This window comes from Palaemon carinicauda, chromosome 16 (genome assembly GCF_036898095.1).
Source record: "Palaemon carinicauda isolate YSFRI2023 chromosome 16, ASM3689809v2, whole genome shotgun sequence".
Lineage (NCBI taxonomy): Eukaryota > Metazoa > Arthropoda > Malacostraca > Decapoda > Palaemonidae > Palaemon > Palaemon carinicauda.
This window is the reverse complement of record NC_090740.1, coordinates 125,894,840-125,919,839: the sequence shown is the minus strand read 5'-3', so window position 1 is coordinate 125,919,839 and position 25,000 is coordinate 125,894,840. Positions and strand designations below refer to the sequence as shown.

Genomic DNA, 25,000 nt, shown 5'->3' with positions numbered 1-25,000 from the left:
GAAACTAAAAGAGAAATAATTAACTACTGAAATTAAATATTGCATATATATATATATACATATATATATATAATATATATACTGTATATGGATATCCATATATATATACTGTATATATATATATATATATATATATATATATATATATATATATATACATATGTGTGTGTATATATTTGTGAGTGTATGTGTGTGATTGTTGTTGGTGTTTGCATGTGCGTTGCGCAATGCTCTACTCCTCTCTTCCAGACTTACTTCCAGGTCGCCATAATCGTTTGCGGTCGCTTCAATTACTTCTTGGTTAGTTTTCAGCAACTCTTTCATCGCTGACACTTCCGCTTCAGCCTTTTGTAATGACACCTGTTCGAAAATGAGTGATATCAATCATTAATAAGAAGATAATTAAGTTTTTGTTTGGATATCGACTCTGGATGATTAAGCACAGAGATCATAATTTTTTCAGACCCAAAGTACTGACAGTGTGGTAAAAATAATCAATAAATCTCTATGAAATCGACAAGAGTAAATGATGTTAATTAGGATCTAATGCAGATTATATTGATCTCTTATCATTAATAATAATAATAATAATAATAATAATAATAATAATAATAATAATAATAAAAGGGCATAAGTTACAAAAACTGAAATTGTGCCTGACTGCATTCTCTTATGTATTTATTTCCTAATCGCGCTCTCTCTCTCTAGCTCTACGTCACAGCACTTGAAGTTGAGGTTACCTTATATTCATTATTAAGAGCATTCTTGTCCTCAAGTTCCTTCTCAACCTTCTGCAATTCCTGCTCTTTGGTTTGTAGTTTTTGTTCCGCTTCTTCCAGGGTCTCCTGCAAAAAGTGGGAAAGTTACAGATTTGAAATTTTGAATATTTATGTAGATAATTCTCGTGTTAAAATCCCCTTTGTATGAGCCTGGAAGATATAATGCTTGTGTTATCAAAGTCAGACTTGTCAGCGATAGTTATTCGTTCATAGATATGAATATGTTAATTTCTATTTTTTTTTCTAATATGTAACAGAAGAATAACATAACGTCCCCTTGATTCACTAAATAGAATAAAAACCTTTCTATAGGATGTGATTATCCCTGGGTAATATCCTTAAGCTGATTAGGCCTATACGCTTTTATTTCGTAGGTTTTAAAATTATCTAGAAAAATACAATATAAAAGGAATAATAGATCTTAGATCAAGCTATATTTCTTTGATTTAATTATTCATGTGCCTGTATCTCTTCAGTCGTCACGAGTCACAGTACAGAGTGAATCTTGAGTCAAGCTTAGAGCGTGCAAAAATCACTAATGAATTAAATATGCAAGCAAACATGCGTGTAGAAATGCTGGCGATGCTAAATGCGTGAATATATTGGCAGGGTTATTCTAAATAACATGCAAGACAAGACGATTGTGTTGCCGTAACAAAAAGGGAGAGGAAAGCCATGGATCTGACATAAACATGTGGACAATTGGTTAAAATCAACAGAGGAAAACACAATTCACATAAACGGTACGGTGCAATATTGGATCCTTCTCTCTGGTTAAGGTTCATTTTTCCTTTGCCTACACATACAGTGAATAGTCTGGGCTATTCTTTACGTATTCTTCTCTGTCCTCATGCACCTGAAAACAGCAAGATTACCCAACAATTCTTCTTTGTTCAAGGGGTTAACTACTGCACTATAATTGTTCAGTGGTCACTTTCCTCTTGGTAAGGGTAGAAGAGACTCTTTAGCTATGGTAAGCAGCTCTTCTAGGAGAAGGACACTCCAAAATCAAATCATTGTTCTCTAGTCTTGGGTAGTGTCATAGCCTCTGTACCATGGTCTTCCACTGTCTTGGGTTAGGGTTCTCTTGGTTGAGGGTACACCCGGGCACACTATTCTATCTCATTTCTCTTCCACTTGTTTTGTTAAAGCTTTTATAGTTTATTTAAGAAATTTTTATTTTAATGTTATTACTGTTCTTAGAATATTTTATTTTTCCTGTTCCCTTTTCTCACTGGCTATTTTCCCTTTTGGAGCCCCTGGGATTATAGCATCCTGCTTTCCCAAATAGGGTTGTAGCTTAGCAAGTAATAATAATAATAATAATAATAATAATAATATAATGGTAATAATGATAATAAAATGGAAAAGGTTATGAAGACAGGACACCAAGCCGCCAACATGTAGGTGGAGACGACAGCACGTCAATAACCTTCGATATCAGGATACCAGAAAACTCCAAAACAACCAATCAATCAATCAAGGATCTTCCAATATCTATATAAGTGTTGCAGGTCAAATTTAGGGTCTAGTTTTGTACTTCATGTACAAACTCATTGGGGAGAAGAAGATTCTTTTTTCTTGTCATTTCCATCATGAAATCGAGAACGGAATTTTCACACATATATATAATGTCCTGGAATCCTTGAATGGTGGGCTAGGGATATGAATAAAGATGAAATGAATAATTAGGACTCAAAAAGGAGATCCTATTGTTGCATATTTTGTCAATTATAGTAATTCCTATGTATATGACAGAGAGGGAACTTTCAAAGTTGCAGGTCAAAAAGCATTTTGAAGAACAATTTCTCAGGAATTTTCCTTCGATGTGATATGACTTTGGTCTAAAGGACTTCTGCGACGTGAATGGTATTCAGGTAGATGGTTTACGTTAACTACTCGTATATGGTTGATGGCATTTAGGATATAACTGGACTGATAGATTCCAAGCAGTGTTGGTTTAAAAAGTACTTTTGCTGTATATTTACAATATTAGATACCCGCAGGCAAAATATGAACCTAAACTTAATCTTTAAACAATGTATGTACTGGCTTATCAGTTATCTTATTTTAATAAATTTTGATCACTCATATCTTCATGTAATATTAGATACTTACCGGAAGTGGATTCCCAATTTTATGTCCTAATCCTGTCGAAGCATGATCGCTTATAATAACAATAAGCCCTCATTTCGAATGATTGAATCCATAATTTTTCTTTCTAGGTTGCAAAGCTTCCTTAATTGCTTCTGTTAGGATCTTTGGTCAAGCTTTTATGGACTTAGTCAAATGATATAATTATAACTTTGACTCAGGAGCTGATGAAGAAAATAAATACATAGTTGCTCTCCACTTGATGATTTGTTAAGATAATTTCCATGATGGCCACCTTCTCTCGTTTCTTAATACTGTATCAGCCTTGAGCTTAAATGGTTAGTATTACTGAAATTGGTAAAACACAGGCCTTCACACATATATAATATACTTGTGTATGTATGAATATGTATATATGTATATATGTACTTACACCCGCCCACGCACGCACACACACATGTATATATATATATATATATATATATATATATATATATATATATATATATATATATATATATATGTATATGTATGTGTGTCTGCGTGTGTATGTATGTATGATTAGGTTGTAATACTCTCTCTAGAGAGTAATTGGGTCCTTGTACTGGTAGATAGTACTACATTAGATCCCTCTCTGGTTACGGCTCATTTTTCCTTTGTTTACACATACACCAAATCTTCTGCTCAATTCTTTACACCTTCTCCTCTTTCCTCATACATCTGACACAACTAAGATAACCGACAAATTCCTCCTCACTCAATGGGTTAACTACTTTCCATTACTATTATTATTATTATTACTTGCTAGGCTACAACCCTACTTGGAAAAGCCGAATGCTATAAGCCCAAGGGGCTCTAACAGGGAAAATAGCCCGATGAGGAAAGGAAACAAGGAAAACTAAAATCTCTTACGAACAGTAAGAACATTGAAATAAATATATTTCTTAAATAACCTATAAAAACTTTAGCAAGACCAGAGGAAGAGAAATAAGATAGAATAGTGTGCCCAAGTGTACCCTCAAGCAAGAGATCTCTAACCCAAGATAGTGGAAGACCATGGTACAGAGGTTATGGCACTACCCAAGAGAACAATGGTTTGATTTTGGAGTGTAATTCTCCTAGAAAAGCTGCGGACTATAGCTAAAGTCTCTCTTCTACCTTTACCAAGAGGAAAGTAGCCACTGAACAATTACAGTGCAGTTGTTAACCACCTTGGGAGAAGTAGAATTGTTTGGTAATCTTAGTGTTGTCAGGTGTATGAGGACAGAGGAGAATCTGTAAAGAATGGGCTAGACTATTCGGTGTGTAGGCAAAGGGAAAGTGAACCGTAACCAGAAAGAAGGATCCAATGTAGTACTGTCTGGCCAGTCAAAGGATCCCATAACTCTCTAGCGGTAGTATCTCAACAGCCGGCTGGTGCCCTGGCCAACCTACTACCTACATTTGTTAAGGGTAGAAGAGGCTCTTTGGCTATGGTAAGCAGCTCGTCTATGAGGACACTCCAAAATCAAACCATTGTTCTCTAGTCTTGGTTAGTGCCATAACCTCTGTACCATGGTCTTCCACTATTCTATGTCTCCTCATTGCCTTCCTTCACTGGGCTACTTTCATTGTTGGATCCCTTGGGCTTTAAGCATCCTGGTTTTCCAACTAAGGTTGTAGCTTAGCTGGTAATAATAATATGTATTAAGAAAACAGAGGATATGTACAGTTTTATTGATAACGAATATCAAAGATTAAACAAATGAATACATAAACAGATAAATGAAATCGCGATTGTTAGCACGTTAGAAAAAAAGGAAAGTAAACACCAGATAAATGAAGGATACGGTGTAAGGGACCTGGCAGAGACCAAGGTTTAAGGACGTTGGGTATATGGTTCAAATCAAGTGTAAGGCAACTTAATGAGGCACGAGGAATTACCACAAATAGTGGCGAAGATATTTTGCCTACCTAAAAAGATATCATTGAATGGATAAGATTTGGAAGAGGCAAAGCAGTTTTATTTGGAACTTAGCTAAAACTAAATGATTATTGTCAAGAATGAAATTCATTCAAAGGTGAATTGGAATGTAAACAGTAAGGTTACAAACTAATATATGCCTTAGTTAATATTGATAGACATTGGTCACTATAAATTGAACTGGGATTCCAGGGCATACAGTTGTATATATTCATCACCATCATCCATCATCATCATCATCTCCTACGCCTACTGATGCAAAGGGCCTCGGTTAGATTCCGCCAGTCGTCTCTATCTTGAGCTTTTAAATCAATACTTCTCCATTCACCATTTACTTTACGCTTTATAGTCCTCAGTCATGTAGGCCTGAGTCTTCCAACTCTTCTAGTGTCTTGTGGAGCCCAGTTGAAAGTTTGGTGAACTAATATCTCTTGGGGAGTGTAAAGAGCATGTCCAAACCATCTCCATCTGCCCCGCATCATGATCTCATCTACATATGACACTCGAGTAATCTCTCTTATAGTTTCATTTCTAATCCTGACCTGCCATTCAACTCCCAATATTCTTCTGAGGACTTTCTTCTCAAATCTAGATTTTATATATATTAGTTATATATATTTACTTAACCAGACTTTGTTCATAATATATATTTGTTTATATTTCTCATGCTGATGCTGACCTTCTATGAGATATCTATGCCAGATTTCATATCTTTATATTTTAGGAAATTATTTTCCTAAATTCATATTTGGTTTTTAGTCAGTTGTAATAAATCCTTGTGAAAAGTTTTCATCAAATTGATTCTGTTTAATCAGAGATATTTGATAATCAAATACTTATGATTCGATTTTGTTTAAATGGATATTTGATATTTAAGTATTTAATAAGTACCAATGTTATGAATATTTTTTAAAACTAGCACAAGTACGCACGTATATGGTTTATCTATCCACATTTACACTATTATTTAAAAAAAAAGTTTATAATTGAAATTATGATTTCGACAACTTTGTGAAATATAATTGGTTCGACATATGAAATAAAAATAGAAAGAATGAATAATGAAATTATAAATATCCAATTTTCTATAAATGTTATAGTACTAATAACTATTATTTCTTATATTCAAAGGTTAAGCTCCTTAAATATGTTCTACTTAGTAAGGAAACATAATATGGAATAAGTGCATGCAGTGTATTTTAAAATACTGAGGAAAAACTAACACAAGTAAGATGCAGACACAATCATCTGATTATTTCTCATAGCGACAGAACAGAAACCGAATATTAACTCAGGCAAAAAATTTTCTGGATTACCTGGAATTGACTATTTAAACTACTGTGAAAAGAATAAAGGTTTAAATATGGGGTCATACTTGGAATTGTATCTTTCGAAAAAACCGGCAAAATACAAATGGTTCTTCAAATGGAATAAAAAAAGCCAAAGAATGAAAATGAAATAACGGTTATTCTAATTCCTAAGGATGCCATAATACTAAAAACTATAATCCTTATATTCAAAGGTTCACTTTCTCACATATCCTACTGAAGAAAGAATGTGTTCTAAGCAGTAAGGAAATATAACAGGGAATAAGTGCATGCAGCGTATTTGAAAATAGTGAAGAAAAAATTATTATTTTTAATAGCGACGGAACAGAAACCGAAAAGTAACTCATGCAACAGATTTTCTGGATTACCTGGAATTGACTGTTTAATGCATTCTTGTCCAGAATTTCCTTTTCAGCTTTTTCCAGCTGTTCGGACTTTTCTTTTAGCTTTTGCTTGGCTTCTTCTAGACTCTCCTGGAGAAGCGGTAAAGCATTGCGTATGGAATATCATTAATAATCATTCTTCAACTATTTGCTGATTTAAATGAGGAACGTTAATTCTTGTCTGATTTAAATCTAGAACTTTATTAATGAACTGATGTATAGGTAGAACATTACTGATTGGACGATGAAAAGCTAGCATTTACAGGGTTATCTAGTTTGAAAATGAAACTTATGAATCTTTATTGATTGTCTGGGACAAAGCTGAGCCTTAGATATCTTTCTGGTGTAAAACTAAAATTCGTGATTGGCCGATATCAAGCTTGAACTTTGTAAGATTGAATAATATAAAGCTAGATATTTAAAAAGTAATTTTATCAATATTGAACTTGAGTGGTTGGCTGATATGGAGCTTTAGCATTAATAATTGGCTCAATTGAAGCTAGAATATTAACGACAATAGAGTTTAATGAATGGCTGATATAAAGCGAGAAAACTAATAATTAACAGAGGTAAAGGTTCTGGTTAAATTAATAACTGACAAAACTAGAAATTAATTGACAAGCTGAAGTGAAGCTAGATCCTAAATGACTGACTAAAGTACAGTTTGAGCTTGAATGGTTAATTCATGCAAATCTATAACTTGAGTGACTGTACTCAATTTTTTTTAATGAGGCGCATTTGCACCGACTCGCAGCGGTGCCCTTTTAGCTCGGAAAAAGTTCCCTGCTACCTGATTGGTTAGAATTATCTTGTCCAACCAATCAGCGAGCAGAAAACGTTTCCAAGATAAAAGGGCACCCCTGCGAGCCGGTGCAAATCTGCCTTGCTAAAAAGAATTGACTATAGATGATTTAATATCTAACTGGAGTAAAGCTAGAGCTAGAACAATTTGATGATTTAAAATCAATAACTATATCTTAATGATCAACTACTGTAGTTTGAAACTAGATTTTAAAACTTTGAGGAATGTAAATTCTTAGCTTGAAGGAAACTGGCTGATTTAAATCAACATTTAGTGATGGGCTGATTGAAAACTAGAGCTTAATTAACCCTTTAAGCGTCATTGGACGTAATCCACGTCCACTATACCGACTCCCTCCACATTTCTTAGGCTGAGGTTGACCTTCTCTGTGATATCTATTCCAGCTTTTGTTTCTTTATCTTTAAGAATTTTTTTCTCCCATAAATTCATCATAGATCTTTAGCCTGTTGTAATAAATTCCGGTTAAGAGTTTTCCTCAAATCGATTTAAACACAGATATCGGTATTTGAAATTCTAGCATTTGGTAAGCTACAATGTTGTGAATAAATTCTTATAAATTCTTTGAAACGAACATAAGTATTTTCATATATGATAGATTTAGCCAGATTTAAGGTACTGTGAAAGATTAAAGCTTTAAATATGGGGTTATAATTAGAATTATAAATTTAAAAACACGGCAAAATGTAATTGATTCTTCAGATGGAATAAAAATAAATCGAAAAGAATGAACAATGAAACAATAATTAATCTAATTTCTAAAGATATATAGCAGTACTAAAACCTATAATCTTTATAATCAAAGATCTAGTTTCTCAAATATCCTACCGAAGAAAGAATGTGTTCTTAGTAAGGATTAAGATAACCTGATAAGGAATAAGTGCACGCATTGTATTTGAAAATAACGAAGGAAAACTAACATTAAAAGGCTGCCTACGTAATCATCTGATTACTCTTCAGCAGCGACAAAACAGAAACCGAAGAGTAAACTCATGCAACAGATTTTCTGGATTACCTGGAATTGACTGTTTAATGCATTCTTGTCCAGAATTTCCTTTTCAGCTTTTTCCAGCTGTTCGGACTTTTCTTTTAGCTTTAGCTTGGCTTCCTCTAGACTCTCCTGGAGAAGCGGAAAAGCATTGCGTAAGGAATATCTTTAATAACAACATTCTTCATTGATTTATTGATTTAAAGTCGATTTGAAGCTAAAATATTAATGATTAGTTGATTATATTTTAGAGTTTAATGATTGGCTGATGTAAAGCTAGAATGTTATTAATTGGATGATCTAAAGCTACTGTTTGAATGATTGATTGACAAAGCTATAAATTAACTGACAGGCTGATGTGAAGTTAGAACATAAATGATAGACTGAAGTAAAGCTTGAATAATTAATTCATGCAAAGCTAAATATCAAATGATTTGCCAATTTAAACTATAAATTGAGGGCCTGGCCGATGTAAAGCTAAAACTTAAATAACTAGGGGCTTTAAAATTAAACTAATTTAGAGCTACAACCTGAACGATTTGATGACTTAAAACTTAAAGTTATGCAAAGCTATATATTAATGTTTAACTATTCTGAAGCAGGAACTTAAAGGAGTCACTAATGTAAATCTATAACTTAAAGGAAATTGGCAGATTTTTAAATAAAAGATTTATTAATCTGCTGATTCAAACTTAACCCTTTGAGCGCCATTGGATTTATGTCCATTATTTTAACTCCTTTAAACACCATATGATGTAATATACACCCAGTAATAACAGTTTCTTCATCTTTCCTTTATTATTAATACGCATGAAAACATGAAAAAACGTAATATTATATATGCACAGAAAAGAAATGTAGTCCACCATACGATGAAAATGTTTGTAAAGTCCTATCTCGTATGGTTTTTTGTGCCCAGATGACTTGAGTAAAATGTCCCCAAAAAAGGGGCCTGGGGCTTGAATGCCAAATCATTTGGTGAGAAGTTGGGGCTCAAAGGGTTAAATATTTGGTTGAGGTAAAGCTAAAACTTAAATAACTGGCTAACATGAAGCTATGACTTCTATGATTGGCTAACATAAAGCTAAGAGTTCAATGATTGGCTAACATAAAGCTATGACTTCAGTGATTGTCTGCTGTAAAGCTAGGACACCAGTGGTTGGCTGATGCAATGACTGTTTATGTAAAGTTTACATTTTGGTGATTGTATGATTTGAATTTAGAATTCAATGACTGGCTGATGTAGAGCTAGAGCCCTAAGGTACTGGTGGCGTAAATCAAATACAGCAATGATGAAATATATCTTGCATTTTAAACTCAATAGACGTTACTTTTTTATCAAGGAGTTTGTTTATTTGGTGTTTGAAAAGAATCTTTGTATCCAAGTTATAATAAGTCTTCTTCTTCTTTTTCTACATCTTTTCCCACTTCAATGTGGGGTCGATGTTTCTGGTCAGCTTTCTCCATCTACCTCTGTCCCACACCTCATCACCGGTTAATCCCTTTAAGTTATAATAAGTCTGCTGGTTTTGATTATTATGACTCAAAAGAGTGTAGACGAGAATTACTGGCTATCAATGATTGTGATGTTAAATTAATCTAAATCGATATGTAATTAATATTCTTGTCAACCACTAAGGGATCGAATTGGTATCTCTGAATCACTTATCTTGAAATAATGAAAAATAAAAGTTTGGTAGTTGACAAGGGAGCAAAGAATATTTTTACTCTATAAAATAAAGAATGTTAAGATATTTCATACAGCATAGTGGCTTACTATTGTATGTATTCTAGTAGTTAAAGTTCTGTATCCATAAGGAATTTCATGATAGGCTGGAAGGGCAAATTAAGTTTTATTTAGAGCTGCAACTTTGGTAGAATTGGACTCCATGGTTATCAACACTTGGCAGAATTTTATGGAGCAAGTAAATTTTTTTTTTCAGTCGCATCATTAAATATGGTATAGATTAGGAAGAGGCTTTGGGATACAGTAGACATTCCAGCATTATTTTTTTCAACTTTTTTTTTTAAATTTAGCAATAACATTTACTGAATTTTGCACAAAGGAAAATATTTAATCTGAACATTATTTCCTTAGGGACAAAGCAAGTACCTATTAAAAGGTTTCTCACTGTAATTATACAGTTAAGTTAGGTTAATTAGGTTATCGAGTTGGAATATTCTCCAAATCAAGTAATAATGTTTAAATGTTATTGTCCGGTAGTTGTAGTTGTAAAAATGTTTATGTGGTTGAGTTTCCTATTGTATTTATTCTTCTTTGTAATATCAAGTTTACTTTGGGCGTAAGTTCTGTTGTCAGTTAAAAACTTCGTGTTGGTTGAAGATAGATTTAAAATGATTTTCTGAATGTCGGTGAAAATTCTTATACAGAGGCTGTATAAGTTAATGTAGAAATTTCTCATGGACATAGTCCCTAGTTCTTTACTTCAATAAAATATCTGTCATTTCTTGATAATTAAGACATTCATAGGTATGAAATGATTGATTACATTCTTTGATGAATTGAGTGAGTTTTTTATGTATATATCAATATGTTTGGTCAAAATCATCAGTTTCTTAATGAGAAAATATAATTTTACTGAATTGTTTTCCAGTGAAATGTCATTTTTACATACTAAGCATGAAGGCAAGATTTCTCACCATAAGTTTAATCAGAAATTACCCAAATAATTGGTTAATAGATGCATAATAACTTAAAAATTTCCTCCTGGCGACTGCCATATGAACCATTCTAAGGAATTTATTGAAATACCAACATACAATTCTAGTTTAAAATAGATAAGCCATTGTATATTAGCGAAAGAATTAATTAGCCAAGCCTCATCCGAAACTAAACTAACAATACCTTTTATATTAGTTTTCCCTAAGTGTCTTTTTCGAAAAATTAGTATAATATTTGATGGATGCTCTTATTAAATAACAGTAGATGAACTCAGTTTGCTAAATCCATAAAGGATTTATTCTAACTAAGAAATCTCTAAGGGGATTAAAATAAATATGCTACATGAGTGAAAATAAAAAATTTCAGAGAGAAATAAGTAAATAAAACGTTTTTCGAGTTTTTCTATTGGAATAAAATGATCCGAATTTACCGGTTGGGAAAACATGCAGTTACAGATATTATGGATTACCTGAGATTTAGAGTTAATAGCATTCTTGTCCAGGATTTCCTTTTCGGCGTTTTGAAGCCTTTCAGTTTTTTCTTTTAATTTTTTCTTGGTGTCTTCTAGACTCTCCTACAGCAGTGAATAAAAGTTCAGTTAATAAATATCTTCATCATGAAATCAACAAAACGATTTTCTTATATTTCACGAAAAATATATATGAGTAGTCAAAATTACTTGGGTTCATAGATTACTATAATATTATTCTTTCTACATTGCTGAAATAAAATGGAACAATATCTACGTCTAAAACTGGCAGACAGAGAAAGGGGAAGAACAATCTGAACGATTTGATTTAGTTTGAAAAAAAATAATTTTAGATTCTGCTATGACAAAATGCTATTGGACTTTGAGTTCTATAGGTACTTTACTCAAAATAAATATGATTTTCTTTAATTGAGGGAAGTATTTGAAAGGGGGTGTGTCTCCTTACTGATGCTCGAAGGAATTATGAAAGTTGAAAGATTAACAAATGTAATCTAATGCAATAGCAGGAAAAGTAGGGAATCAATGAATCAATTTGTAGGGTTATTTAAAGGATGTTATTCCTCTAAAAATATATTTTTAAATATGGATTTAGTTGTGATGAATGCAGTAGTAGTCTGAGATGAGGACTGTCCAAACAAAAGTCGAATGTTCTACATAGCCAGTTGGTAAAGCGTCAATGAAAATTACAGTTGAGATATTAATGTACGTCAAAAAAAAAAAAAAAAAAAAAAAAAAAAAAAAAAAAAAAAAAAAAAAAAAATTCTTTGAAAATTTTTTCGATGAATTGTTCTCAGAGTTGTTAAGTTTTACCCATGACAATATCTTAATATCTCTGGTCACTTATCCTTATACAGTTTTACACGTGCTGTATATCGTGGACAAGACTTTGTGTTCAATGGAGGTAACTCAAGAGGTCCAGAATTAGGGGGAAATATTGCAATTGCACTATGAATCAAAAGTTGAGAGGTTGGACAACAAGAAAGAGGAAAGAAGCGGAACGACGAAAAAGTAAAAAGTTAGGAATACAAAATCCTGAAATGATGTCGACAATACATCTATAATATTGTTTCAATTCGGGAAATTTTTCTTTGTCGTAATGACGTCAGACTTTCTTTTGACACATTAAGATCGTTAGTTTGTTAATAACTAAATTTCGTAGTAAATTTCAACTAGCTGAAGGACTTCTTCAACTTCGATTAGCAGATAATTCTATGAATATGTATCACAAATCCCAATGAGAAGAAAATCAGGAGAGAAATACAATATAAATAAGAGATGTAGAGAGAGAGAGAGAGAGAGAGAGAGAGAGAGAGAGAGAGAGAGAGAGAGAGAGAGAGAGAGAGAGAGAGAGAGAGAGAGAGGTGCCGAGTATGATGATGTGAATTGCTTTACGTGGAAATATAATGATTTACCTGAATTTTATTATTATAATCATTCTTGTCCAGAATCTGCCTCTCAGCATTTTGGAGCTGTTTGCTTTTGTCTTCCAGTTTATGCCTGGCTGCTTCTAGCTCCTCCTACAGTGGTAGTTCAAACTTATGTTAACAAATATCTCAAGCATGAAGAGCAATAACTTATCTATTCCTTCTAATAACGTGTATGACATTGAACGTATACTATATGCAAATTTGGTTGAATAATAATTTATTCTTTCAACGAATAAGTGAGACAAGAAAAGGCATTTAAAATCAGCATAAAAAGTGAACAAAAATAAATATCTTCTTACGTACTCGAGTATTTCTATATAACAATAAGTAGTAGGTTGGCCAGGGGACCAGCCACCCGTTGAGATACTACCGCTAGAGAGTTATTGGGTCCTTTAACTGGCCATACAGTACTACATTGGATCCCTCTCTCTGGTTACGATTCATTTTTCCTTTCCTTACACATACATTACATTGAATAGTCTGGCCTATTCTTTACACATTCTCCTCTGTTTTCATACAACTGCCAACACTAAGATTACCAAACAAATCTTCTTTACCCAAGGGGGTTAACTACCGCAATGTAATTGTGCAATGGCTACTTTCCTCTCCAAAATCAAACCATTGTTCTCTTGGGTAGTGCCATAGCCTCTGTACCATGGTCTTCGACTGTCTTGGGTTAGCGTTCTCTTGCTTGAGGGTACACTTGGGCATACTATTCCATCTTGTTTCTCTTCCTCTTCTTTTATTTTCTTAAGGTTTTGTAATCTATATTTGAAATATCTAATTAAATGTTGTTACATTCCTTAAAATATCTTATTTTGATTGTTCATCTCTTATAGATTATTCATTTCCTGGTTTCCTTTTCTCACTGGGCTATTTGTCCCTGTTGGAACCCTTGGGCTTATAGCATCCTGCTTTTCCAACTAGGGTTGTAGCTTATCAAGTAATAATAATAATAATAATAATAATAATAATTGGACTCTTGAAAGATGATTTCAAATAGCCGCTCCGCCCTCTCCAATAGCATGGTAGTATTGGAGAACGTAAACATTTCTGATCATTAAGTTACAAGTTCATGAAGAATCTCCAAATATTTCAATAATAGATATTTCAAAGTAATGGGGCTCTTCTATGGTATCCTTCGTAGTAGCATCAGCAAATGAGATCTTGAATAGACATTACAACATATAAGTGATGCAGCCTCTTGATAAAGCATTCGATTTTGAAGTCTGGCTGAGATAAGATATGATATCGTATTCTGCAATCATCCAGGGAATGAACAGATTTGGTAACGTCTTTGACTGATGAACGCTAGACTGGGGTTAGAGTCCCGCTCAAACTCGTTAGTTTCTTATGTCACTGCAACCTCACCATCCTTGTGAGCTAAGGATGGAGGGTGGTTTGGGGGAGCCTATAGGTCTATCTGCCGAGTCATCAGCAGCCAATGTCTGGCTCTCCTGGATTCTAGCTTGGGTGGAGAGGGGTATTTGGCGTTGATGCATATATGGTTAGTCTCTAGGGCATTGTCCTGCTTGATAGAGCAATGTCACTGTCTCTTTCCTTTGTCATTCATGAGCGGCCTCTAAACTTTTGAAGCCTTTAAAATTGAATATGTGGATATCCAAGCCAATCACGAATCACAAGAAATGATTCAAAACTGGTCATCCATAATTATTCTAGAAAGTTCCAGAGTTTGATAAGGTAATGCATGTATTCTTTCAATCAGCATACACAGGCGTCTGATTGTTGATTTACCTTAGCTTGGCGTAATAAATATCTTCTTACGTTCATGTTCTAGCAAATTACAGTTCAAAAGTAAATTCAATCGTGCCTTTTGGCAAGACGAAAGTTTTTATTCCTGCCTTTATTATTTTTCCTTTCTGATTCATAAAACTATATAGAATTTTCTTCTTGAGTCTTCTAGCTAGGAAAAGTTGTAAGCAACGGACTATCATCATCGTTTTCTTTCCTTGAAGTTCATTCTTTGTTCACTCAGAGTGATCTTCATAACTTCTCTTAAGGTCATGCATTTTGCTCTTGTGAATCATAACACTATTTTTAGTGACCATAAAGGAACCTTTGTCTGCATAGGCTATTTTTCTTACATGAATTACCACTGAAAGATGGTAAGACAGTTTGAGTTTTTTTATACTTTTTTCTTCAGTAAATTTGAGACCTTCATTGGCACTTTTCCACTAAGATACTCTTATGCGAATATTTGGACGTCATATAAAAGACACTTTATTTTAGCATATCTATGTGAATTTCCACATTCTCAGCTGTAGGAAATATATATTGATGGATGGGTATGATTGTATGATTCAAAGGAAATTATTCTTGGACTGCTCCAGGATAAAAAATGTAATTACTATGGTATTAAAAATTTACAAAGTACAAAATTCAGTATTGATCAGTTTTGAGACTGATACTATCTAACAATTCTTTACATCAAGCTAATCTACTGCAAGATGTAAACCATTTTGAAAATGATTTAATTTCTATAGGAAATAAGGTAGATTCACATATATCAACAATTAATCAAATGAACATTAAAAATAATTTATAGAAGATAGTAAAAGAGAGATAGTCAAAAGAATTGCTTGAAATATCTATGGAAATAGTCGCGTACCGTAAGTAAAGAATTACCTGAAATTTAGTATTTTGAGCAATCTTGTCCAAAATATCCTTCTCAGCCTTTTGCAGTAGTTCGTTCTTTTCTTTTAAATTTCTTTGGGATGTTTCTAGTCTCTCCTACAGCAGCAGATAAAATATCTGTTAGTTAGTTAATTACGATGACTTAATACTTTCCTTAAATTATATATATATTACATCCATCATTTGATATATATACTATCTATCTATCTATCTATCTATCTATCTATCTATCTATCTATCTATCTATCTATATATATATATATATTTATATATATATATATATATACTTATATTTATATATGTATATATATATATATATATATATAAATATATATACATATATGAGTGTATGTATTACAACCACTTCAGATAACTAGCGAAAAAACTTGATTGAAGTTAGTACTTTCGTCTCATTGCTCACTTATCGAACTCTCACTGAAAGCAAATATACAAGCATATCATATGTATACAGAAGGGGACCATAAACGGTAAGTTTTATATGATTCAAGATGAGTCTGATTTAAGAAACGATAAGACAGGATTACTGGAAAACAGATCATGGCTTTGATTTGAATTATGACCCTGGAGACAGTAAATGAAAAAAATGATTCGCCTTTATTTCTTAGGAGTCTTTAATGTCAATTACTCTCTTGGCACCAAAACAACCGTATTGATGACCTAAGCTAAGCCAATGACCAATATAGAATAATCACATTATGAACATTCAACATTTTACATCACAATTTTGTCATTTCCAGAGATATTCGTAATCAAAGAAATTTTCAATGTACATATGTATTCAAACACTATGTTTATATCTAGTTTTTGGAATAAGGGAATCAAATCTGAAAAATATTCATGAAATGGTGTACAATGTTTATCATTTATTTCTTCACTTTCATCTATATTTTTCTTTCTTAATTTCATTCTTACTGTTTGAATAAAAAAAGACTAATTTAGAAAGCAGATATTGGTGAAAATTTCTCCAATTTTGGTAAATTCATCTATGAAACCAAAGCTGCACATTCTTGGAGACAAAAGCCCCATAGAGGAAATACGCAGAATACTTCATATTTTTAGAATGGGCTGAATAGTCGTAAATATATAAATTATTAGTTGGGTTTCTGAATATAGGAAATTCATATCAATCGTCTTATCTAACAATCAAAACATCTAAAACTGGAATACTGTTATTTTCTTCCATTTCTATATTAAATCTTATGGATGGAGCGAATGAATTAATGATAGCAACGAAACCCCGAAGGTTACAGGCCAATTACAATTTGAAATGAATGTATTTTAACTAAATTCAGGTCACTAGAGTATTTGAGGGTCCAGCCTACTCCTGGAAGACCTCTGGTACTCTACGATTGCTGGAACTAACGAAGAGTTATGGGATCTTTTGACTGGCCAGATAGTACTACATTGGATCCTTCTCTGTGGTTACGGTTTTTTCCCTTTGCATTCACATAAACCGAATAATCTGGCCTATTATTTACATAGTCTCCTCTGTCCTCATATACCTGACAACAATGAGATTACCAAACAATTCCTCTTACTACACTGTAATTGTTCAGTGGCCACTTTCCTCTTTGTAAGGGTAGAAGAGACTCTTTAGCTGTGGTAAGCAGCTCTTCTAGGACACTCCCAAATCAAACCATTGTTCTCTAATCTTGGGTAGTGTCATAGCCTCTGTACCATGGTCTTCCACTGTCTAGGGTTACAGTTCTCTTGCTTAAGGGTACACGCGGGCACACTGTTCGATCTTATATCTTATTTCTCTTCCCCTTGTTTTGTTAAAGTTTTTTTTTTTATAGTTTATGAAGGGATATCTATTTTAATATTGTTGTTCTTCTTAAAATATTTTATCTTTACTTGTTCCCTTTCCTCACTGAGCTATTTTCCCTTTTGGAGCCCTTGAGCTTATAGCATCCTACTTTTCCAACTAGGGTTGTAGCTTAGCAAGTAATAATAATAATAATAACAATACGTGTTACGAAAAAGGGATCCATAAACTATATGAGCTTTATAGTATACTTTCTATGTAGTGGAATAACTAAGGTAAAAATGTAACTCTTTAGGTATAGTATATGCTACTAACCACTACATTGACAATGATACATTTAAACTGAAAAGAATATATTCTGATATTCATAGATCGGAAAAACATAGATTAATATACTTAATAAACTAATTAAGGCATAACTAACAATGTACTTAAATAAGAAGTTAAAATGACACGCTTGACCTTGGATGTCCTATAAAGTAGTTGCTAAAAATATTTGTTCTACCTCCTCATGAAAATTAGAAACCACAGGTTGGCAACATCAGTTTTGCTGCAAACTTCATGACTGGCACCTTGTGTGTACCGAGGTCAAGTCTTGCCCAGTTAGTCCTAAGTGAGGTTTACACGGTCGAACGTTTCGTCGAACGTGTGTCGACAGACAAGTATTTGTAGTTATGTTCGAGCACATTGTCGAACACGTTCGTCGAACAGTTCGAAGAAAGTCAGATCTTTTGTGGGCAGGGCTTCATTGTTCACAAACCTTATGCATTTGTGACTGACTCCACATCTTCGAGCCGTTTGACAAGCAGGTTCGAGAACCCAGTTTGACGAACAGTTCGACCGTGTAAAACCCGCTATAGATTGCTCAGTTAGTTATAGATTTCCTCTAGCATAGGTCTACACCATTACTGTTCTGGTGACCTATGCATTGGGAGTTTACCCATGTTCTTGAATTTATTTCCTCACTGTTCCATACATCTATGGCACAGTGTTTATATATGCAGCATGTATTTCGCGCGCATAAAACAATATCTTGAACTTAAGTCATAATTTTCATTTTTACTTCCATCTCCTCCAAACGATTTCATGTAATTAATGCACTTTTATTCCATTCTTTGTATACTTTTCACAGCTTTTAAAAGTTTACAGATCGCTAATGGAAGGCTGAGACAAGGACCAGATGAATTTCCTAGAAATAGACCATTGTGTGATCAGCAAGGTCTAAATAATATATATATATATATATATATATATATATATATATATATATATATATATATATATATATATATATATATATATACAGTATATACCAATCGCTGATTGGTTAGAATTATCTTGTCCAACCAATCAGCGACCAGGAAACTTTTCCGAGCTAAAAGGGCACCGCTGCGAGTCGGCGCAAATCTGCTTCGCTAAAAAAATCGACTATAGTACTCGGGATGCTGAAGACTCAGCAGATATATATAGGCCCCCACGAACCCTTCAGCTCACAGGACGGTGATGTAGAGGACAAAACTAAAAACTATTGGGCTTGAGCGGAGCTCGAACTCTATTCCAACGGAACGCTAGTCAGGGATGTTTCCAAAAGACTACTAGAATTAACCAAAAACTCATTTGCTCTACCAATTTCTCCTCATTAGTGAAAGTTGCATTAATTCACCAGTAAATAGCTTTAAGGAAATCGAAAGAGACACGTAGGCACTACTTTTCTAAAATACAATTTCTTAAAGGTGTCTAAAATAGTATCTAAACTGATGACTTGTTTTTTTAAGGTGTTGGAGGAAGAGCTGTGACTCGCAACAACATGAGGCATAAGATTCCAGGCCGGAAAAAAGAAAAAAACAAAACAAAAACGTGATGACAGTTAATATTATCGAAATGCTGTTTTGGATGGTAGTAACTGAGACGAATGACAAATAAGATGTTATAAATATTTGCTGTGAAAGTATTTCCTGATTCCACACTTAATGAGAACATGGCTGAAAATAAGAAATTAACAAACTGCAATATTAGAAAATTTAAAATAACTAATTAAAGATAAAAGGATGAAATCAAAAGAAATGTAAAATGAAGGTGCACTGTTAAAAAGAACCGTAATTTGAATCGGAAATTCTCCGTAAAAATTCACTATTCTCAGCCGTAATTCAGTAAAATACAGCCGACCGTAATTTTTACCCTACTTTGTCATTATCTTTTACAGGTTGGTGACCGTAATATCACTCCTTTACATCAATATATCCGCTTTAAAAACGGTAAAATCCTGGAATAACTGTTGCCAGGCATTTACCTTTATTCTTTAATACATATTTTTAACAGTGCAGGCAAGAAACAATATAGAGAAACGAATGGAGACTGCAATCCTAAATAAAAAAAGGAGAGAAATATTGCATTTTATATGTTATCTTACCTTGGATTCCTTGACCTGATTTTCCAGTTTCGTGACCTTTGAAAGAGCCTCCAATTTTTCACTCTCGGCGAGTGTTTCTTTTGTTTTCGCTGAAGACGCCTCTGCTTCTCTAACGTTAAGGAAAGGAAACAAGGACGTTAGTATAGTCTCATGATCTCGAGTGTCACACAAATCATCATTATTATTATTATTATTATTATTATTTGTTAAGATAAAACCATAGTTGGAAAAGCAGGATGCTATAATCCCAGGGGCTTCAACAGGGAAAATAGCCCAGTGAGGAAAGGAAAAAAAGGAAAATAAAATATTCTAAGAAGAAAAACATTTAAATAAATATCTCCTATATAAACTATAAAGACTTTAACAAAACAAGAGGAAGAAAAATGAAATAGAAACTAATATATGATAGATTCGATAACTGATCGAGGATTCATTTTAGGATAAGGATTTTTTTTGCCGTCAGAAAAGAGAGAGAGAGAGAGAGAGAGAGAGAGAGAGAGAGAGAGAGAGAGAGAGAGAGAGAGAGAGAGATATTAACTTTATCCGGCAGCTTGAGAAAAGAGATTCTGAGAGAGAGAGAGAGAGAGAGAGAGAGAGAGAGAGAGAGATCAACTCTTTATCCTGGCAGCTTGAGACAAAAAAGATTTTGAGAGAGAGAGAGAGAGAGAGAGAGAGAGAGAGAGAGAGAGAGAGAGAGAGAGAGATTAACTCTTTATCCTGGCAGCTTGAGAAAAAGAGAGAAAGAGAGAGAGAGAGAGAGAGAGAGAGAGAGAGAGAGAGAGAGAGAGAGAGAGAGAGAGAGATTAACTCTATTCTGGCAGCTTGAGAAAAAAACTGATCTAGAGAGAGAGAGAGAGAGAGAGAGGAGAGAGAGAGAGATATTAACTCTTTATCCTGGTAGCTTGAGAAAAAAAGATTTTGAGAGAGAGAGAGAGAGAGAGAGAGAGAGAGAGAGAGAGAGAGAGAGAGAGAGAGAGAGAGAGAGAGAGAGATTAACTCTTTATCCTGGCAGCTTGAGAAAAATATACAAGATATAGGAACTTAAGAGGCTAAATAATGGCAAAGTTTGAATTTCTGAAGTTGTGATTACATGAACATAGACATTTTTTCATCAAAAGCATCAAAAGTGGACCACTCAGGAACTCAACAGGCTAAATAGTAGAAAGGAACTAGAAACTATTGGGACCACAGTTAATGTGATGTTACAGTAAAGTTTGTGTACTTATGAAATGGGATTGACCAAGGTGAGAATGGTATATTATGATGAGGGAAAAGCTCCAAAGGAGGGTGATAGATGTTCCATTAAGAGTAATTTGGCCATAGAATTGATTGATACACATAGTTGGATAGATGATAGAACTATTGGTAGATGGAGGATAGAGTTGCTTTGTACAAGGTTTGGGTGTATGGATAATGCATATGTTGAGAAATAATTATGTAAAAAGTTTGTAAAGAAAGAGAAAACACTATATTGTATATGGTACGCATCGTAGTTTAAAAAGGTTAAAGATAATATATGGGGAAACTTATGTCCAATAGTCCAGTTAAAGACGATGTAAGGGTAAAGTTTGTGCTGTAAAGATATTTTTTAGCATTTTGTCCGTTAATACCAAAAACTGACATGTCTAACTGACATTGTCTTAGGGTCAAATTGGTAAATTAAAAAGTAATCCATCGAAGAAGCTACAGAAATTGATTACAAAATTTTCAATGAAAGTGAATCAAGTGTCAGAATATGTTGATGGCAGAATGATTGATTTGATATAAAAGTTGCCTCTGCTATTATTATTACTGTTATTATCACCAGCTAAGGTACAACCTTAGTTAGAAAAGCAGGATAGTATAAGTTCAAGGGTCCCAATAACGGAAAATAGCCCAGCGAGGAAAGGAAATAAGGAAACAAATAAACAACATGAGTATGAATACGAATTAAAATAAGACATTCATGAACAGTAACAACATTAAATTAGATATTTCATATATAAACTATAACAATCTAAAAAACTTATTCTTAGAGATGGAGTGACGAGAGAGATCAGAGAAAGGACTTTATATATCGGTTGTCGAAAAAGATGATGGGTCGTAGTAGGGCTAGTAAAGAGAAGCTCAAGAATCTAGTGAATGAGCTTAACATATTTGTAAAAGGATGAATTGAGTATGGCTACGAGGGGTAGTAAGATCATAAAGGCAAGTGAAAACCAGGGACATGAAGTAATCACAGTTAATATGAAGAGCGAGAAAATTAATACAGTTCATTAATAAAGATATATGGGGCTAAATGTAACTGATGACTATGAAATAAGTATGATATTTGAGATAAGGAAATTATGAAAGCTAAAGATGGAATTCATAGAAGGATTGGTGATCATTTTCTAAGGAACTAAGCTAAGTTTGGATTCTCACTGGGAGTTGAAGAATTGAGTTGAGTCTATTATTTGCTCAGCATGATTGGAATGGATAGATTCGAATGGAACAAAATAGATATGATTACTATTCTTATTTAATACTTACAATTCTTGTATTTGTTTGGCGTATAGCTTCTTTTCCGCTGAAATTTGAGTGTTTAACTTGTGAACAGTCACAACGAGTGCAACTGTGACTCCAAGAACAGCTATTACAGTAGAGTAGGCCAAGAAATTACTGCCACCTACGAAGAGATGAAGAGATGCAATTGATTAGGTTTTATAGATAATTCCTTTCTCATATAACAAATGCCATGCATCAATATTATTATTATTATTATTATTATTATTATTATTATTATTATTATTATTATTATTATTATTATTATTATTATTACTAGCCAAGCTTACAACCCTAGTTGGAAAAGCAAGATGCTATAAGCCCAAGGGCTCCAACAGGGAAAAATAGCTCAGTGAGGAAAGGAAATAAGGAAGTATATAAACGATGAGAAAAAATTAACAATGAATTATTTTAAAAACAGTAACAACATCAAAAAAGATATATCATATATAAACTATAAAAGCTATATCAAGACATTAAAACAGCAAAAAATATCCCTATGACAATACACAAATCAAAGGTTACATGCGGTCTAGTGAGAACCAGGTCTGGTTTCTTCCTGTAATAATTCCTTTTATCAACTATCAAAACTTTCAACTGACTTTGTAAGATTATTGGAGCAGAACATGAAATGACTGAATGAGAGGGAAAATACCAATCGAATGATACACAGTATATTGAAGTATTCCAGAACTACACCTCTGCTTTTCATCTATCATTTACACATTAAGTCCATTGTTTACTTTCATAAATCAGAGTTGGCTAAATAATAATTTCATGGACACTAATCTTCTTTCCCTTCCAAAACTCCTGGTTACATCCGTTCACATAACTGTCTAGAATTATTATTGGGCGATCGGTACTTAAAAATATAGATATCTACATGACTGGACTTACTCCCTTCTTCCACTGTCCTGTCAAAAAATTTTCCTAGCTTTTGCTAAACACTACTTGAGTATCATTTACTTTAAATACTCCCTAACGTAAATGCTTACAAGAGTTTCAGCAATTTCTCTTTACGTGCAATAGTCAATACTGTATCAATTGTAAATATCAGCATCACTACTACTCTAAAAAAAAAAAAAAAAAAAAAACCCAAGTCTGATATCTAGTGACATACCGAATTGAAAAGATTTAACAAAAAAAATCTATATGTATAGTCTCATATGAGCATTTGTTTTTCATGTTAATCTCAACTCTATCTCCGCAACCGCCTTCTTCTCCACCATACATTTTGAGATCCTCCATTTTATCCCGTTCTGTAAGTTCTTACATGAACCATAAAAGGTTTTTCTTTTTTTCGAAAACTTTTCATAAAACTACTTCATTATAGCTAATCCAAAAACCATCAGGATTGATTAAGACCACTAAGTTTACACTGCTCTACTCTTATCAATATATTTTTAGCCTGACTTTTTCAATCTATCCTTCGTAGCTTTATTTAATTAATCCTACTTAATTTCTTAAAAATGCTTCTCACATTTATGCTTTAACTGCATAACAATTATTCTTCACATTGATTATTTCAGAGCTTTTTCCTTTATGCATATATACCTTACTCACTGTGGCCAGTCATTATTTACGCAATTATAACCATAAAATCCGTAACATATGGCAAATACCGGAGGGAAGTCTGTATTTGTTCGTTCTGTTATTTGGGAATTAGTTTGTATTTCGATGTTACGTTGAAAGAACGATACAAGGAAACGAAGTGTGGAGGGAAGAACAAAGCCTCTGTACCATGGTCTTCCTCTTGTTTTGTTAAATTTTTATAGTTTATGTAGGAGGTATTTATTTTAATTTCGTTACTCTTCTTAAAATATTTTATTTTTCTTTGTTTCCTTTCCTCACTGAGCTGTTTTCCCTGTTGGGACCCCTGGGAATATAGCATCCTGCTTTTCCAATTAGGGTTGTTGCTTAGCAAGTAATAATAATAATAATAATAATAATAATAATAATAATAATAATAATAATAATAGTTATAACTAGTCCATCCACGGCTCCTTTCAATTCCTCAACCTTTCTACTACCCTTCTATCTGAAATATTCACTTTCACAAATATAACGAACTTTATACTTTTAGTCTTGCATAATTCCATATCAGATCACCTTCTCTATTCGCTATGCTAAAAAACCTTGAATTACTACTTCATGAACACAAGTGCACATTATTTACATGGTGTCTATCCATTTGCGACTGATTTTTTTTTTTATTAATTTGTTCACTAAACTTCAATTCAGTTTAGAAGCATATTCCCAAAAATTCCCATAGATGGCTCTCTATGTATTTTTTTTTCTATGAATGCTCAAAACAGGATTGTAAATTACAAAGTAGTTTTCAACTCTTTTGTTTTAGTCTGTAGAACACCTAGATCCAACTTTGGCCCCGAGATATTAAGACTTGAAAAAAGCAAGTAGGTTACAACCGAATACATTTACCGTGAGGACGTTTTTCTGATAACACAGTGACCTCTCTGAGAACTCGTACAAAACGAAATCAAGTCTTATGCGTCAACCATTAGAACTCAATTTACTGTCGTATTTTCTTATTTACGTATATGTGTAGCTATGATTATATACTTTAATTTCCAATAGTACAATAATATATTCTAGACAATTTTATAGTCACGAGGTAAGACGAAAAATTCTTTTCCCTAGCTTAAAGTGCTTT

At 33.2% G+C, this 25,000-nt stretch overlaps 1 protein-coding gene across 2 annotated transcripts in view; it reads right to left on the bottom strand.

Annotated features, from left to right (window-relative positions):
- Positions 1 to 25,000, bottom strand: part of LOC137655860 (myosin heavy chain, clone 203-like) — a 51,718-nt gene that overhangs the window by 9,781 nt on the left and 16,937 nt on the right. The window contains exons 2-10 of one of the 2 annotated variants that reach the window (XM_068390054.1): positions 22,318 to 22,453; positions 19,807 to 19,915; positions 15,602 to 15,706; positions 12,941 to 13,045; positions 11,508 to 11,612; positions 8,383 to 8,487; positions 6,533 to 6,637; positions 741 to 845; positions 256 to 360 (exon numbers count right to left, since the gene is read on the bottom strand). In XM_068390054.1, the coding sequence (XP_068246155.1) occupies positions 256 to 360; positions 741 to 845; positions 6,533 to 6,637; positions 8,383 to 8,487; positions 11,508 to 11,612; positions 12,941 to 13,045; positions 15,602 to 15,706; positions 19,807 to 19,915; positions 22,318 to 22,453 (980 nt within the window). The remainder of the gene's footprint in view (positions 1 to 255; positions 361 to 740; positions 846 to 6,532; positions 6,638 to 8,382; positions 8,488 to 11,507; positions 11,613 to 12,940; positions 13,046 to 15,601; positions 15,707 to 19,806; positions 19,916 to 22,317; positions 22,454 to 25,000) is intronic. The other variant, XM_068390055.1, reaches the window with a different exon arrangement.